This window comes from Ursus arctos, unplaced genomic scaffold (genome assembly GCF_023065955.2).
Source record: "Ursus arctos isolate Adak ecotype North America unplaced genomic scaffold, UrsArc2.0 scaffold_19, whole genome shotgun sequence".
In the NCBI taxonomy this organism is placed as follows: Eukaryota; Metazoa; Chordata; class Mammalia; order Carnivora; family Ursidae; genus Ursus; species Ursus arctos.
In genome coordinates, this window is record NW_026622863.1 from 1,769,232 (window position 1) to 1,783,803 (window position 14,572).

At 47.4% G+C, this 14,572-nt stretch overlaps 1 protein-coding gene across 10 annotated transcripts in view; it reads right to left on the reverse strand.

Annotated features, from left to right (window-relative positions):
* The window catches only part of BANP (BTG3 associated nuclear protein), a 129,940-nt gene extending 117,874 nt beyond the window's left edge, over positions 1-12,066 (reverse strand). For 3 of the 10 annotated variants that reach the window (XM_057314078.1, XM_057314074.1, XM_026494620.4), the window contains exon 1: positions 11,911-12,036. In XM_057314078.1, coding sequence (XP_057170061.1) covers positions 11,911-12,036 — 126 coding nt within the window. Of the gene's footprint in view, positions 1-11,910 lie in introns of all 10 variants that reach the window. The other 7 variants (XM_026494628.4, XM_057314075.1, XM_057314076.1 and 4 more) reach the window with 6 other exon arrangements.
* Positions 12,067-14,572: the final 2,506 nt, after the last annotated feature.

The following is a 14,572-nucleotide window of genomic DNA, read 5'->3' on the forward strand; positions in this document are numbered from 1 at the left end:
GCAGCCATGCCCAGCTGTTTGCACACTGTTTCCGACTGCTTTGGGGCTATAAGGTCTTGTTCTGTGCCTTTAATGTAAAAACCACTGTGGCATGCGTTGGGTGACCCCTGCCACCAAGTATCACTCTGGGCACATGGGAGCCATCCACAAATACTAGTTGAGTAAAGAAATGACCCTACAGTTCAAATGTTCCTGTAAACACAGATAATCCTGAAACTCAGGCTTCAAGTCTCTGACCCGACGGCTACTTCAATCCTTCAGCTACAGGACAGTAAAATCTTGGGTTTAGCCATCTCATAAAAAAAACAACATTCAATACTTGGAGACTGCAGTTGAAAGTCATCCTCTCTCCTACACCTTGACATACTTGTACCTCTATTTTTTCAGGTAAGATGGAAACCATTCAGAGGTGTGGAAATCCATGAGATGGCATGGGCCAATTTTTGCACATCTAGAGAAGAAAGCTATGTTTTGAAGGGACTTTCTATCGATTTTGATGATCACATACCTAAATCCAGCTATCCCTCTATGAGAGACTGAATTAGAGACAAAATTAAACACTTCCCCCCTGACATATGTTCATACAAGAAATACTGGCGCTGGGGCACCTGGGTGGCTCAGTCAGTTAAGCGGCTGCCTTCAGCTGAGGTCATGATCTCAGGGTCCTGGGATCCAGCTTCCTGCTCAGCAGGGAGTCTGCTTCTCTCTCTATCCCTGCTCCTGATCTCTCTCTTTTTCTCTTGCTCTGTCTCAAATAAGTAAAAAAATCTTAAAAAAAAAAAAAAAAAATTGGCCCTAAGAAGATAAGAATTCATACTATTGCAAACTGTTTAAAACCACCTAAAAGAATTTAACGTTCTCAATGAAGTATTGAATAACAACACACACAAATCACAGCACTGTGTAGTAACAGCACCTATCACAATTTACAATAAAAAGTGAGAAAGAAGTCACTTCCCTGGAGAGAACAAGAGAGTATCTGAAACCTAATGCCTGTCAAGGAAAGCTGCTGGGACAGGGGCCTGTGGAGTGCACACTGGCCAATTCCTCACCGCAGAAACACAAAAGTCATCGTGGATTCTTGCACTTAAAATAAATGTGTACAAGTATGGCCAAGCTTTTTCTCAGCAAGTTTACCAATTTAAAACACCTCTAAGTTCCTGGCCAGTTCTAAAATTCCAAAACTCTGGGAAGTAAGTTTACCACAAACAGAATTCTAACTATATGCAAATTTCTATCAATTAAATCAGCACTGTGCGAGCTTGACAAGCAGATGACCTAGAACGTGGGAGGTGAGGCTGGTAACAGTGATGACAGGACCTGCCATGTATGAATCCTAAGCACTATCTGAAGCATTACACCCTTCAAGCTTCACAACCATGGATGGGAGCCCGTTGTGCCCCCATTTCACAGACGGGCCCATCCCTAAACACCCCTTACGTGAAACGTGCACCGTGAATGTTTCCTAAGGGAAATGAGAGCAGAGTGCCCTGAAGACACGGGGGTGGGGATGGGGAGGAAGCAGCGCATGCCCCACGGCAACCCCGGTGTCCTGCTAACGGGGCCTACACGTGATCCATCACCCACGCCTGCTCTTCCTCCCTGGTGTCTGCGCCTGCGCATCCGTCCATCTTTCCTAGCTCCCCCCAGAAACTGAAATCCTCATCACCCATCTGGTTCTCCTGCTTAATGCCGCATACTGCAAAGCCTGGGGAAGAGGGTGGTCATCAGTCCAAGGATTCGGATACTACAATGTCCTAATCTCCTTCTTCCACCTCGCAATCTCACAGAAACCGAACAAAACAACTAGCATGTGCCACAATGTTAAGGGAATTTGTGATCCTAACCAGGGAACATAAAAACAAAAGATTAACTCCCAGCTTGAGCAGTCATTAAAATAAGTAACCATGACAGGTGGCAGATGCAGGGACAATTCTAGAGGTTTCTGACCCACACGTGTCAAGCAAGTGCAACCCCTCAGAGGCAGGGCTGATAACCAGACAGAACTAATTAATATGATCTAGGACAGAAAATAAAGCCTAAGAAGGCTTGCGAAGGTCATGTCAGGGACACTGGCTGACCCATGCACAGCCCTCACAGGGGCTGGGCTCGGTGGTGCCAGACATACCCCATGCCAATAACATTGTGGGGGCCAGGGGTCTAAGTTTATGGTCTTGGTACTAGATACAGCATCTTGGCACTGCTTTACTCAAGTCCTAGTTCTCGATGTATAGTCAAAACTCAGTCATGGAGAACAATACAAAGAAGTAAAAAACTGCATGTGGAACCCTTAAACGAACTGGATCAGGTCTAAGACCAAAAAAAGTCCATGCAAATGTCCATGTAAAGCATGTATATACATTTTAATTTTTTAAAGCCTCATTAGGAGTCAAATGTCTTAAACTAGTATGCCTTCCTCTTACGCTCAAGAACACCAGGAACACTGTGTGAAATGTGATGGGGACTCGGGAGTCCAGGCTACAAAGGGCACGCAGGAGGGAAGCCTGGTGAATGCTAAGCTAGGGCTGCCCGAATGCTCCCATCTGCCCCCACACGGCCCTGGCACGTGGGGCTGGGGCTGCCCTTCCCCTGGAGGAGACATTGAAGAGTGTGCCCTGAGCCAAACAGCCAGAACAAGGTGCTCTGGGCCTCGGATCCCAACACTCCCCCTCCTTGAAACCAGCCCACTTAAGACAATCCTATTAGCGACAGGGCTGAAATGCCTTTGGTGAGGACGACTCCACTTGAACACAGAAACGTCTCAAGATCTGCTACCTGGAGCACAGAACTCTAATCCACACTGAAGTGGGGGAACCAAAAAAGTGGGCCGAGTAAACTGGAACTCCAGGCATGAATTCGGACAGGGACGGCTTGCTACGAGCTAAGATAATTTCCAAATGAAACTTACTTTTAAATTTTAAGAAAATCTATTCGCTGTGCTAAAAAGATTTACTATGATTAAAGACACATGACATAAGGGCACCTGGGTGGCTCAGTGAGGCGTCTGCCTTCTGCTCAGGTCATGATCCCGGTGTCTTGGGATGAAGCCCTCCATCAGGATCCCTGCTTAGCAGGAAGTCTGCTCCTCCCTCTCCCTCTGCCCCTCCCCCTGCTCGTGCTCGCTCTCACTCTCTCAAGCTCCCTCTCAAATAAATAAAATCTAAAAAAAAAAACCAACAAAACACCACATAATTTATCTGCCTCTCAGAGATGTTTTTACCTTAGCCCAATAACAACCTGACTTTCAAGTGGGGACGATTTTCAATTCGGAAACCCAAAATATTTAGACTGATTAGAAACAACCGAACAGGGGTGCCTGGGCGGCGCAGTCGTTAAGTGTCTGCCTTCAGCTCAGGGCATGATCCAGGCGTTCTAGGATCGAGTCCCACATCAGGCTCCTCCGCTGGGAGCCTGCTTCTTCCTCTCCCACTCCCCCTGCTTGTGTTCCCTCTCTCGCTGGCTGTCTCTCTCCGTCAAATAAATAAGTAAAATCTTTTAAAACAAACAAACAGACAAACAAAACAAAAAACAGGTCCACCACTGAATAGGCACCCTTGGAAAACAACTCTTACCTAGCCCAATAGGATTATATATACTTGAGGACAACCTTAGTAAATTTAACCTTTTTAAAAATAAATCTAGCAAATGACACTGTGTAAGGTCATATTCATTTCTGACCCACAATTTTAGCACATTCTAATCACTGCGTTCACACTTGCAACTAATGATCTGAGCAGACTTTAAAAGGAGCTAGCATTCTGCCTCTTTACTGACAGTCTTTCCACTTCTCTCTAATCAGAAGGGCAGAAAGAAAAGGTTCAAAATGATTTGTCAACAATAAATTCGCACATCTGATTTTACTAAACGTGTAATCTGTAAGGAGTGTGGGTCTAACTTCTGATTATACGGGCCAGGGCAAATATTCTTGGGGAAAAACAAATTCATCAAAGTGTGTAAGAGACCCTTTTTCTTTTACTATAAAGGACATTACTGGGGTAACTAGTAAAATCCGAGTCAGATCTGTTGCTCAGATAACAGAGCCTTACCAATGATAAATTTCCAATTTCAGTAATTATGTTGTGGTTACATAAAAGAATGCCACTGCTTATAGGAAACAGCCATTTAAGGGTATAAGAGTAAAGGGGCATCACATCTTACACTGCTCAGGAAAAAAAACACACATAAACACAGAGTTGTAGAGAAGAGAGAAAATAAATCAAGTAAAAAACAGGAACACGTGAGAATCTAGAAGACGGTCACAGTTCTTTGTACCGTTCCTGCAACTTCGGAGCCTGAAACCACCCAATTCCTATGAAGAGCTGTTGAGGCTTTTTCTCCATGGAAAGGCGGCGAGGATGGGTGGAAGCATTCTCATCCGAAGGTGATTTTGTCATCACTAGTTCTATTTCTGAAAGGCTGCCACTGACCTTCCTTTCCAAGTAGATTTCCCTAAAATGGACTCAAAGTTTCTGACCCACACTCTCAGTGCCTTCAGCAGATGAAAGGGGTGGCTCAGTGGACTTCTTCCAGATCGCCCCTGTCTTGGAAGTGTGTGGATAAGAGCGTGACGGTGCTGGGAAACCGCAGCACCATCCATAAAGTGAGGACAGCACGTGAAGCAGCCCTTGGCACCAGTTCAAGCACTCCTACCATGCCTCTGTTACTGAACCCCCAACTCTTGATTTATTTCTCCAAGTTGCATTAGTATTCATAGTCTAAAGCGCACGGATTCACAAGCGATAGCCCAGGGGCCAAATCTTGCTGACTTTTGTAGATAAAGTTTACTGGAAAAGAGCGACACCCATCCTGGCTTCCACCCTCCAAGGGCAGAGTTGGGCAGTTGTGACAGAGACCCCAAAGCCAAAAATATTCCCTTATCTGGCCCTTTACAGAAAAGGTTTATTGACTTCTGCCCTAGAGCTCCCAAGTGTTTAGTGACATTTGCGGCATCTTTACATCTTGAAACTGCCTCGAGGCTGAGGGATAAAGAAACTGGGCCCATTACTGTAGAAGAGTCATCTGGAGCTCCTGAAAGACGTTCCTGCACCGTGACAGGATGGTTCAACGGCCTCCAGGTGTCCGCTGGCTCTTCCTGCTCCACCTTTCACTGGACGGAGTGACGCCTGATTCATATTAGAGCGGATCCACAGAAATCCCAATGAGGTAAAGCACGATTACTGAGTTCTTGAACCATCCCCAGGGGAACTCAAGAAGCAAGTCTAACGGCACTTTTCATCGGCAGCCGTGTTTGAAGGGAACCCCAAGCAGTATGTACTTGCTATTATCTTATGCCAGTCGCCCCTTGTTTCCTTTCTCCTCCTCCCTAACGTAGCATGATTGCATTTTACAATTTGAATTACACGAATCTAAACTATTAAACCCTCACTTTGCAAAAAATGTGAAAATTGGTTGAATGTCACAAATCTTAAAAATCCATAAAATGTTTATTACAAAACGAGAAAGCCAATTCACTGCAAACAGCTGCAACAACTTTTAGCTGGTAAACAGGACACTCAGACTTCTTTGACCAATTCGGTCTAAAAACACATGGGAGGAAATCACACCGCATCTTCGAGAAAGCATTCTGGCATACAAGGCAGCCTAAAGCAGCACTTTGCTCCTGAGGCCCATCCCGGCTACTGCCGACGAGAGTTCACGCGAGGATGGTGAGGCGGCAGACAGCTGCATCCTGGCCATGTGCCTGCCGACGGGATCACGGGGCTGCACCACAGTGACAGCAGGCTCATTGTCTGTTCCTGCTCTGTGAGACTAAGATGCCTGGGGCTCTGGCCACACCCAGGGACACACAGCCGACAGCAGCAAGGGAGCGCCAGCAGCAGACATACCAAGTTTTCACTGCTCGTTTCATTCAAACCCCCTTCCAGTTCAGAATGTTTCAACTTTCCTTCAAGTTATTTCATGATTTCCTACCTTGTGAAAAAAGGAAAAATCACTACAGACCACAAGCAGCATTTTTTGAAGCACAGAATATAAATCTTTATTACTAAACAGCTTGTCAGTACAGGATTCTGCCCACAGTTGCTGAGGCCCCAGCCTGATTGGCTCAATGCAGTCCCGGTTTCCTGACGGCACTCCCACCCGCATGGCCAGGCCTCCATCCCTACTGGGGCCCTTCTGTCCAACCCACTTTTGCTTTCAGTACTCTGCGTGTGCACAGCTCTTTTAAGTGGTAATACAAAATAATCTAGGGCAAGGAAACAGTGGTCAATTTCCACAAGGACATCCGTTCCACCTATCTACTTTGTCAGCGACTTAATTAAAACATGTTCTCATCTCTGCCTCCTCTGGCCCTTTCTGTTGGGTATTATTCTTTCATCACTTCTACACCGTAAGCAATCTGACCTCACGGTTATTCACTGTTCACCACCACCACCTCTCCCCTCCAACGTGACGCTCCTTACAGTCATAAAGTGAATCTCACTGTCCATGCAACCGTGGAGGTAGATGGTTCAAAACACTTCATCAAATCAGACAGTTCCTGACCATAGGTAGAAGTGAAAGGTGCAGAAAAATTAATTCAAAATAAGAATCAATTTCATGTGATGTCACAGTATTTTGGACACACTGAGAAGTTAACGTTCCCATCACATTTTTAAATCAAGAACACCCCCATGTTTCAAGCCACGGGAGGCTCCAGGTGCTGATCCCAAGCTCCACTTCCTCTTAAAGAGACGTACTTTGGTGCACTAGGAGGACACCACACCTCACCGCTGCACTGGGGGGTGAGGGCTCAAGAACTTCCTCCAAGAGGGGCAGTCCAGGCACAGTCCTGGACAGTGAACAAACAGAGCCAAAAGGCAAGGCAAAGATCGCAGGAGATATTAGCTAAAGCTCTAATTTTTAACTGGTTTCACAGCCTGCACAAGACCAAAGTGGGAAATCTAAGGGTTAAATATTTTATCACTACCCTGAAAAGCAGGGGTCACTACTGATTCTAATTCTCGGTGATGAGCAAAAATGAGCTCCAGGTACTGGCCCCCAACAAGAAAACAAGGGTAGCTTTCTAAAAGCAAATTGCAGTCATATGATCCCACTCAATACTTGCTCTCAAATTCCCTAAAACTCCTCCTCACACCCCCAGAAAAATGAACATTTTGGAATGGTTCAGAGTACTTCCAATGAAAAATGCATCACGTAGTCTTGTTTTTATGACCACCATACATATGAAGTCAGAGAACACAACAGGGGTGTTTATTTACCTGTTATATGGAGGACTTTTTAAAGCTTTTATCTGAGACATTCTTACTGAAAACCTTAATGCTGTTATTTTCCACCAGAAGCTTCTTCAAAATGAGAAAAATGTTTATTTTTCCCAGATTAAAAGAGCTGAACTGGTCAAGTTACATGCACGTTTTAAAGTCAGTCTTGGAGGTCATGTAATGCAGTTAACGTGTCCAGCCCGTCAGGACTTACACAGGGTAGACGAAGATCATTAAGGAGAGATGACAGCTATTAAGCTAGACCATTACCACAAGCTCACCCAGAACCTGTGCCTGAAGCACCCATTTGCCAACCCCCGAAACAAGACTGTGGTTCTTTATCGTATTGCCTGGGCGACCATCTAGCACAGGAAGTATTTCTTCAGCATCCAAGGGCGCACACCACACCCGGCCATCTTTTTAAATGCAAATTCTGAGTCTTTCTCTGTCTTTCAAGACCTGGATACTTCTGAGGAGCCCGAGTTCAGATTTTGGTGAACGACCCTCACTTTGGGTTTTCTCATGACTGGACTATGGGTATGGATTTCTGTCTCAGGGTATCACACCGGGGTATGTGATAGCATGTGTCCTTACTGGTGATGTTACGGTGGTATCTGTCAGGTTTTTCCACTGTGAAGTTACCATTTTTCCCTTTGTCATTTATAAATATCTTGGAAGAGATACTTTGGGGCTAAGTAAATAGCACAGATTGGAGGAGACTTCAGGAGACATGACAACTAAATGCAGAGTGGGATCCTGGATTAAATCCTGAAACAGAAAAAGGGTATTAATGGAAAACTTACGAAATTCAGTTAGGTCTGTAGTTTAGTTAATAGTAGTGTGCCGATGCCAACTTTCTAATTTTTATAAGGCTATCTGGTTATGTAAGAAGTCAGCATTACCGGAACTGGGTGACAGGAACAGGGAAGTTGTCTGTACTGTTTCTGCAACTTTTCTGTAAATCTAAAATTACTTCAAAATGAAAACTTTACAAAGCTGCAGATTGTAATTCCGTATGTCTGGTGGGGGCCTGAGAGTCTGCCTTTCTCTCAAGCACCCAGTGACGGCGAGGTCACTGGCACGTGAACCACTTCACGTGGGCCTTGCTAGGCCCTGACACATGCAGCTGACATATTTATTTCACTGTGCACAACTTTCAAAGGACGATTGACTAAAATGCATCAAGATTACACTTCAAGTACAGTCATCACTGCTTAACTAGAGGCAATCCTTACCTCTGGCACACTGAAGCGCTATCTTAGTATAATGACATGGTGTGAGAAGTTAGTGTGACAAGGCGACCTTAGAGTCTGAAAGCACAACCTCTGCTACATTTGTCTACGGTTGGCCTTCCCCAGCTGAGCTTGGCACGCCTCCAAGACTGCAGAGCCAGAACCTCCAGCAGGAACACATAACATCCGCCCACACCGCAACATAGAGATGGGCCAAGGGGACAATGATCAGGCCACCCATTCCACCGACAGGAGGCATCCATTACCAAGGCCACGGGGAGGCAGGAGAGCAGAACCAGAATGACAAGAACGGGCTCTGGAATTCCTGCTCACAGTGAGCAACTGGCCACAAAGGTGATCTGTTCACCCCATTAAGATAACTGCATATAATAAACCCACAAGAAAGAAAATGAGACATAAGCAAGATACTTTGCAAGTTTCTGGGAGACTCAAAGGATCTAATGAGGGCAAAGGAAACCACAATATGGAGCACACAGGAGTGGGTACAGCCAAAGAAGGGCTCTAAGCCAGTGGCAGGCCAGGGCACTCAGCAGAGCATGGGCTATGTCGGCTCACAGACACTGGATCCCTGCACAGAAAAGCTATACAAGAACCCTCCCTAGACCAGGTAGACCAGCCCCACATCAAAGGGGTCTTTAAGTTGTAAGACCCAGAGGAAAAGTCTCTGCAATCTGGCACTTGAAGTCCCACACAGTAACGAGTTCCCCACCACTTGAGGAGAGATCCACATATTTTCAAAATGAGCCACACAGAGTCAGAGCTCTCTGCGCATTTCCTCTTGCCTTAAACAACAATAGTCACCAATAGTTAAGGAATATTTGCCATATTAAGTACGAAGACAATATTTTTAAAACGATGACGGCGACAGTGACATTAAAGGAACAAAAGAATTGAAAAAAATCCTTATTGGTATCCTCAAAGTCAAGATAATACATTCAAAATACAAGTAGCTACCATGGAAAACAAAAACAGAATAAGCTCTTGATAATTTTCAATTGTGGAAATAAAAAATTTAAAACTGGACTGGGAGATAAACTGAAGCCCTCTCCCAAAAATGAGAATAAAGTGACAGAGGAAGAGGATAAACACAGAAGATTCAGTGGGTCAATCCAAGATGTCCATCATCAAAATACAGAAAGAGTAAATGCAGAAGAAATTCTCAACTTACAAGAGAATTTCCCAGAGCTTCAGGGCAGGCCCCCAGAAGCACAGAGCATCTGCAGTGGGACTCCACATCTAGGGCACTTTGAAAATGTCTTAACACCAAAGAGGATCCTAAAGGGTAAGGAGTAAGCCTACTTGGCAGAAATGAAATTGAAATGATGAAGAAAGCCAAGATTAAAACGTGGAATCCTGAACAAACCTGGATACATAATAAAGGAAAATACCAGAATACTTGTACTGGCCTAAGGAGTAATCAATAAGAGGGCTGGGGAGAAGAGGGGAAGTTGGAGAGATCTGACATTATCCTTGAGAATTTAAAACAATGTAAAGAGTCAACAGCAACAGAAAATGCAAAGAGAAAGGCGGTTACAAACAACAGAAAAAAACAAAAAGCTGTAGAAGAGAAAAAATGTTATTACTCAGCCACGAAGCAAACAATACTTACTTGCTCAGTCTTCAACAATTTGAGTTAACTGAACATAGCGAATTAAGGAGATAGAAAAGGTGGGATATGATAGAAGAGCTAAATCACCCTATAATAACAAAGTCAACAATGTAAAACCACCTTACTCTTCAGGGCTACGGAGACCTTCCTGAGCAAACAACAGAAAGATGTAAGTCTTTGAGGAGTAAAACAGGGGAGTGCTGCTCCTCGACCTAAGTTGTTCACTAATGCTTTACTGTGCAGATTACTTTGATTAAAATATTAGCTATCTGTGTTATTTTTTAATAACATGGACCTCAGGCAGATTGAGTTCAAACCCTTGGCTCAGTGTGTCTTGGACAAGTCTCTCAACCTCTGTGGGTCTCAGTCACCTCATCTATAAAATGTGACAGTCTCTATAAAATGTGACACATCTATAAAATGTGACCTCACTGGATCCCTGTGATGAGAAACACTGGAAATGGTTAGCAGTCCCAGCCACAGCACAGAACCCATACATGGCAGCCATTTTTAAAAACTTAAAGCCAACTGATGTTGACAGAATCCAACCTCATAAGCACATATTCTTACTTTAACTGCAAGACACAGGGAAAATGAAACCGAACACAGAAAACTAATCTTGTGGGATGTTTCCGTGTTTTCCTACCACTAGATATTTGTACCCAGGGTGGCCCTAAAAGCTGACTATTGAATGGTCGGACCACCTCCTTTCTGACTGCCTGTTTCCCTCACTTACGGAGGACCACTCAACTATCCCAAGTTATTTTCCTGTCTCCCAAACGTCAGTTCCAAGTGTCCCCTTGGAAAGGACAGGCTCCTCCCATCGACTACCTTCCCTTAGTGCTAGTTTCACCAACACCATCAGGCCTTGGGGTAAGTTCGAATAGCGAGCAATTAGCTGTTCCACTCGAACAGACCCGAAGCTGGGCCGTGCCTGGACAGGCCAGGCACAGTCTCGATCCTTGGAAGCCCACACGTGGGAGCAGCTAGCTCTTCAGGGAGCGTTCAGGTCTTCAGAAACACTCCGCCTCCATTATGGCAGAGTCTCCAACGTGCTCACACGGTGGAGGTGAAATGGGCATCCACTTGGGGGGGGGGGGTGCTCGAAGCAAAAGCCTAAGGCCACACTTCAGAAGGCCTATACCGAAGAGATGGGGGGACAAAACCGCGAACTCCTCCCTCGCGGCCCGTGGCTCTCCCTCAGACGGCACCGACCCCCTCCTTTCCTCCGTGAGCCCTCGGCCAAGTGGGGGTGTGCGCTCTTGCCTGCCGGTGCCCTAGGGCACACGCCGGAGCGGAGGTCGGCCTGACAGCAACCCCCGGCGCGGGCCTTGTTCGCAGTGTCGTCTCCCCGTGTCCCCGACAAGTGACAGGGGCGACCCGCCACCGCGCGCAGCCGCCCGGCCCGTCCCCCCCGCCCGTCCCACAGGCGAGGCGCGCGGCCCCCCGGGGGGAGCGACGCTGCCGCGCGGCCCGCCACCCGGAGCGCCGCCAGGGCCGGGGGGCTGCCGGGGGGGGGGGGGGAGGCTGACGGGAGCGGCGGGCCCGGGGCGGGGGAGCCGCAGGAACCGGGAAGGGGGGCCCGGGGAACTGAGCGCACCGACGGGGCCGAGGGCGGCGCGCAGGGCGCCGAGGGGCGTCCGGGCCGAGGGCGGCGGGCCGTTAGCCTGCCGCGCAGGGTGTCCCGGGCGGGGGCGGCGGGCGCGGGCGCGGCGGCCGGAGGAGGGCGCAGGGAGGAGGGAGGAGGGGAGATCTCGCTCTCGCTCTCGCTCTCGCCCCGCGGGAAGGGGGAGGTGGAGACGCGACCGGCTGCGGGAGCTGCAATTACCGTGTGGGCTGCGGAATTCTCGTGGTGTTTGTCGGGGAGATGCGATAATGGCGTCCGTCCTCGCGAGAGAAGCCGCCACTCTGCGCAGGCGCCGCGAGTCCCTCCCCGCGGCCCACCGCCCTGCATCTTCTGCGCAGGCTCTCCAAGTGGGACGCGCCAGACGAGGGAACGGGACGAGGGGGCGGGGCCTGCCGCTCCAGGCCTCCCGCGCGCTTTCGCCCGCGCCGGCAAGCGCTGAGCATGCGCACGCGTCCTCCTGCCGCGCCACGGTTGGGGCCTCTCAAGATCCCTATTTCCCCGGCGTGAGCTCCGTCTCCTCGTTAGCCCAGTGAGAAGTCGCGTCGGTGGACCGTGAGAGGAATGTACGTTTCTTCTGAGGCTGAATGAATAGGAATTAGCTCCTCGCGACAACTACATATCCCGGAGGGCGCTGCGCGAGCTGCTAGCGGTGCTTTCTGGGAATCGTAGTCCCTACGTGTGCTCCAAGCCTGCCGGTACTTGTAGTCTCACCGTACTCCGGTCTCCAGTCGGCCTCCGCGACCGCAGCTGCTGGGACTTGTAGTTGGGAGGCAGGGGCCGCGGCCGCTGCGGGTCCAGAGGGGTGCCCCCAAGTAATACCTGATGCTCGGGTTCCCACTTCCCAGCGTTCACGCGTGGGGAAAAAATGTGCGTTAGTGATGTGACCTGTTCCATGTGTAACTAACATGTTACACGTCATATGTTCCGGGCGTATGTAATGTGTAGGCTGTGTCATACAGCGATATACAGTATGGATGTGGCTGTGTTACACGCATACAGCGTAAGTGCGCGTTTGTTGATACTCGTAGGGAAGGATTCCTGGCTGTAGACAATTCCCGGAAACGTTACACCTGCTTACTGGTACCACTGCTGTTCTTCACCCATGCTGGCATTCCCCTGCTTTTTAGTTTTCTTCTTTATACTAGCCTCTGGTTTTCTGAATTGTTTACAACGAGCAAGAACTCCTTCAATCATCCAAAAACGAGACTATGGAGCTACTTTCATTTGGAAAAGAAAATGCTTTACTGTTTCTCTAAGTTTCTTGCCCACTTCCCTTTTTGCCAATGATAAAAACTTGATTCAGGGCGGTAAGGAGTTGTGTGACCTTGGGTAACCTTGCTAGTTCGAGTTTCTTTCAGAATTAACACTTGGGGATCCACCGAGGCAGGTTGTTCATTGGGTTGGCTGTGCAGGAAAGGTGCATTAAAGAAAAGATAATTCGCATTGAAATGAGAATTGTCCTGTGTAGAGATGAGGGAAAATTGCTCAGCAAGTTCACACTGCTAGAAAAAGACAAAAGCAGAGTTTGGAATCCAAAACGCTCTGGTCTAGAATCTGCCTCTGGTGGAGAAAAGGGTGGCAGAAGCTAACCACACAAATCCTGAGGGATGAGTAGGGGCAAAATAGAGCCATGCCTTCTATCCCCACCTCTGCCTCAACCATAGCCAATCTAAACACTAAACTAAGAATTCTTAACATGGACACGTGAATACCTGAGTACAAAGCAGTTAAATGTAGACTGATATTTTTCATATTATTTCAAAATATCAGAAAGTCCTTGTCTGTAGCCCTGTTGCAGGTGTGGGTTGCTGGCTTCTTCCTGGCCAGGCCTTGCACACTGCCGGGCTCCAAGCCACTGCTAAGTCATCATCAGAAATTAAGCCAGTCAAAATTGTAATTGTACTTATGCCAGAGTCATGGATTTCTCTTTTTTGTTTTTGATGATTCAGATTTATTTATTTTTCATTTTGCTGCCCAGGAAGTTCAAATAGAGGAAGCTGTTACTCAGTATTGACATCTAGCTGATTAACCATGGTTTTAAAAATAATTAAATAGCTGGAAATTGACAAAGACAGCTGTTTACCAATGAAGGGTTGTGTCCTTATTGCAGAGGGCCCTCCTCCTTGCCAGTCAATTCATGCAAGAATCCAGTCCAGGGAACTCTGGGGGGCTCAGTCCGTTAAGCATCTGACTCTTGATTTCAGCTCAGATCATGATCTCAGGGTGGTGAGATTGAGTCTTGGGTTCCATGTGGGGCGTGGAGCCTGCTTAAATTTCTCTCTCTCCCATTCCCTCTGCCCCTTCTCTCTGTCTCCCTCTCTCTCTCTCTCTGCCTCTCTTTCTCTCTCTCTCAAAAATCATCATCATCATCATCATCATCATCATCATCATCATCATCCAGTTCAGGTTCTGGAGTTAATGAGGCTAGTGCCATGTTAGTGGGGGCTTTATGAAAAGAGAGGGAGGTGCACTCTGGCCTGAATGGCACCGGAAATGGGGGACCCCTTCCATGTGTGTGCTGGGCATTTGCAAATATCTCAAAGGCCCCTTCTTCAAAATTGTGTTTTGCCCACTTCAAGCAAATCCTGGAATTCTGTAGAAGGGGCCTGTTCCTGAAGATGTTGCTAGGTTGGAGAGAAGTCAATTATTCATGAAACTCCCAGTTGCCCAAGAAAAGCCTAGAAAACAGTACTATTGTCTACAAGAGCAGGGACATTGAATTGACCTGACCTGGGCTTGGAATTTAAGCTCTCCTGTGGCAGCCTACACTGCTGAGGCCTTCTGAGACTCCACCACCTCCTCCGGAAACTGGCATTTCAGACTCACAGCTCATGGGGATATTGGGAGGATTCAATGAAGTAGA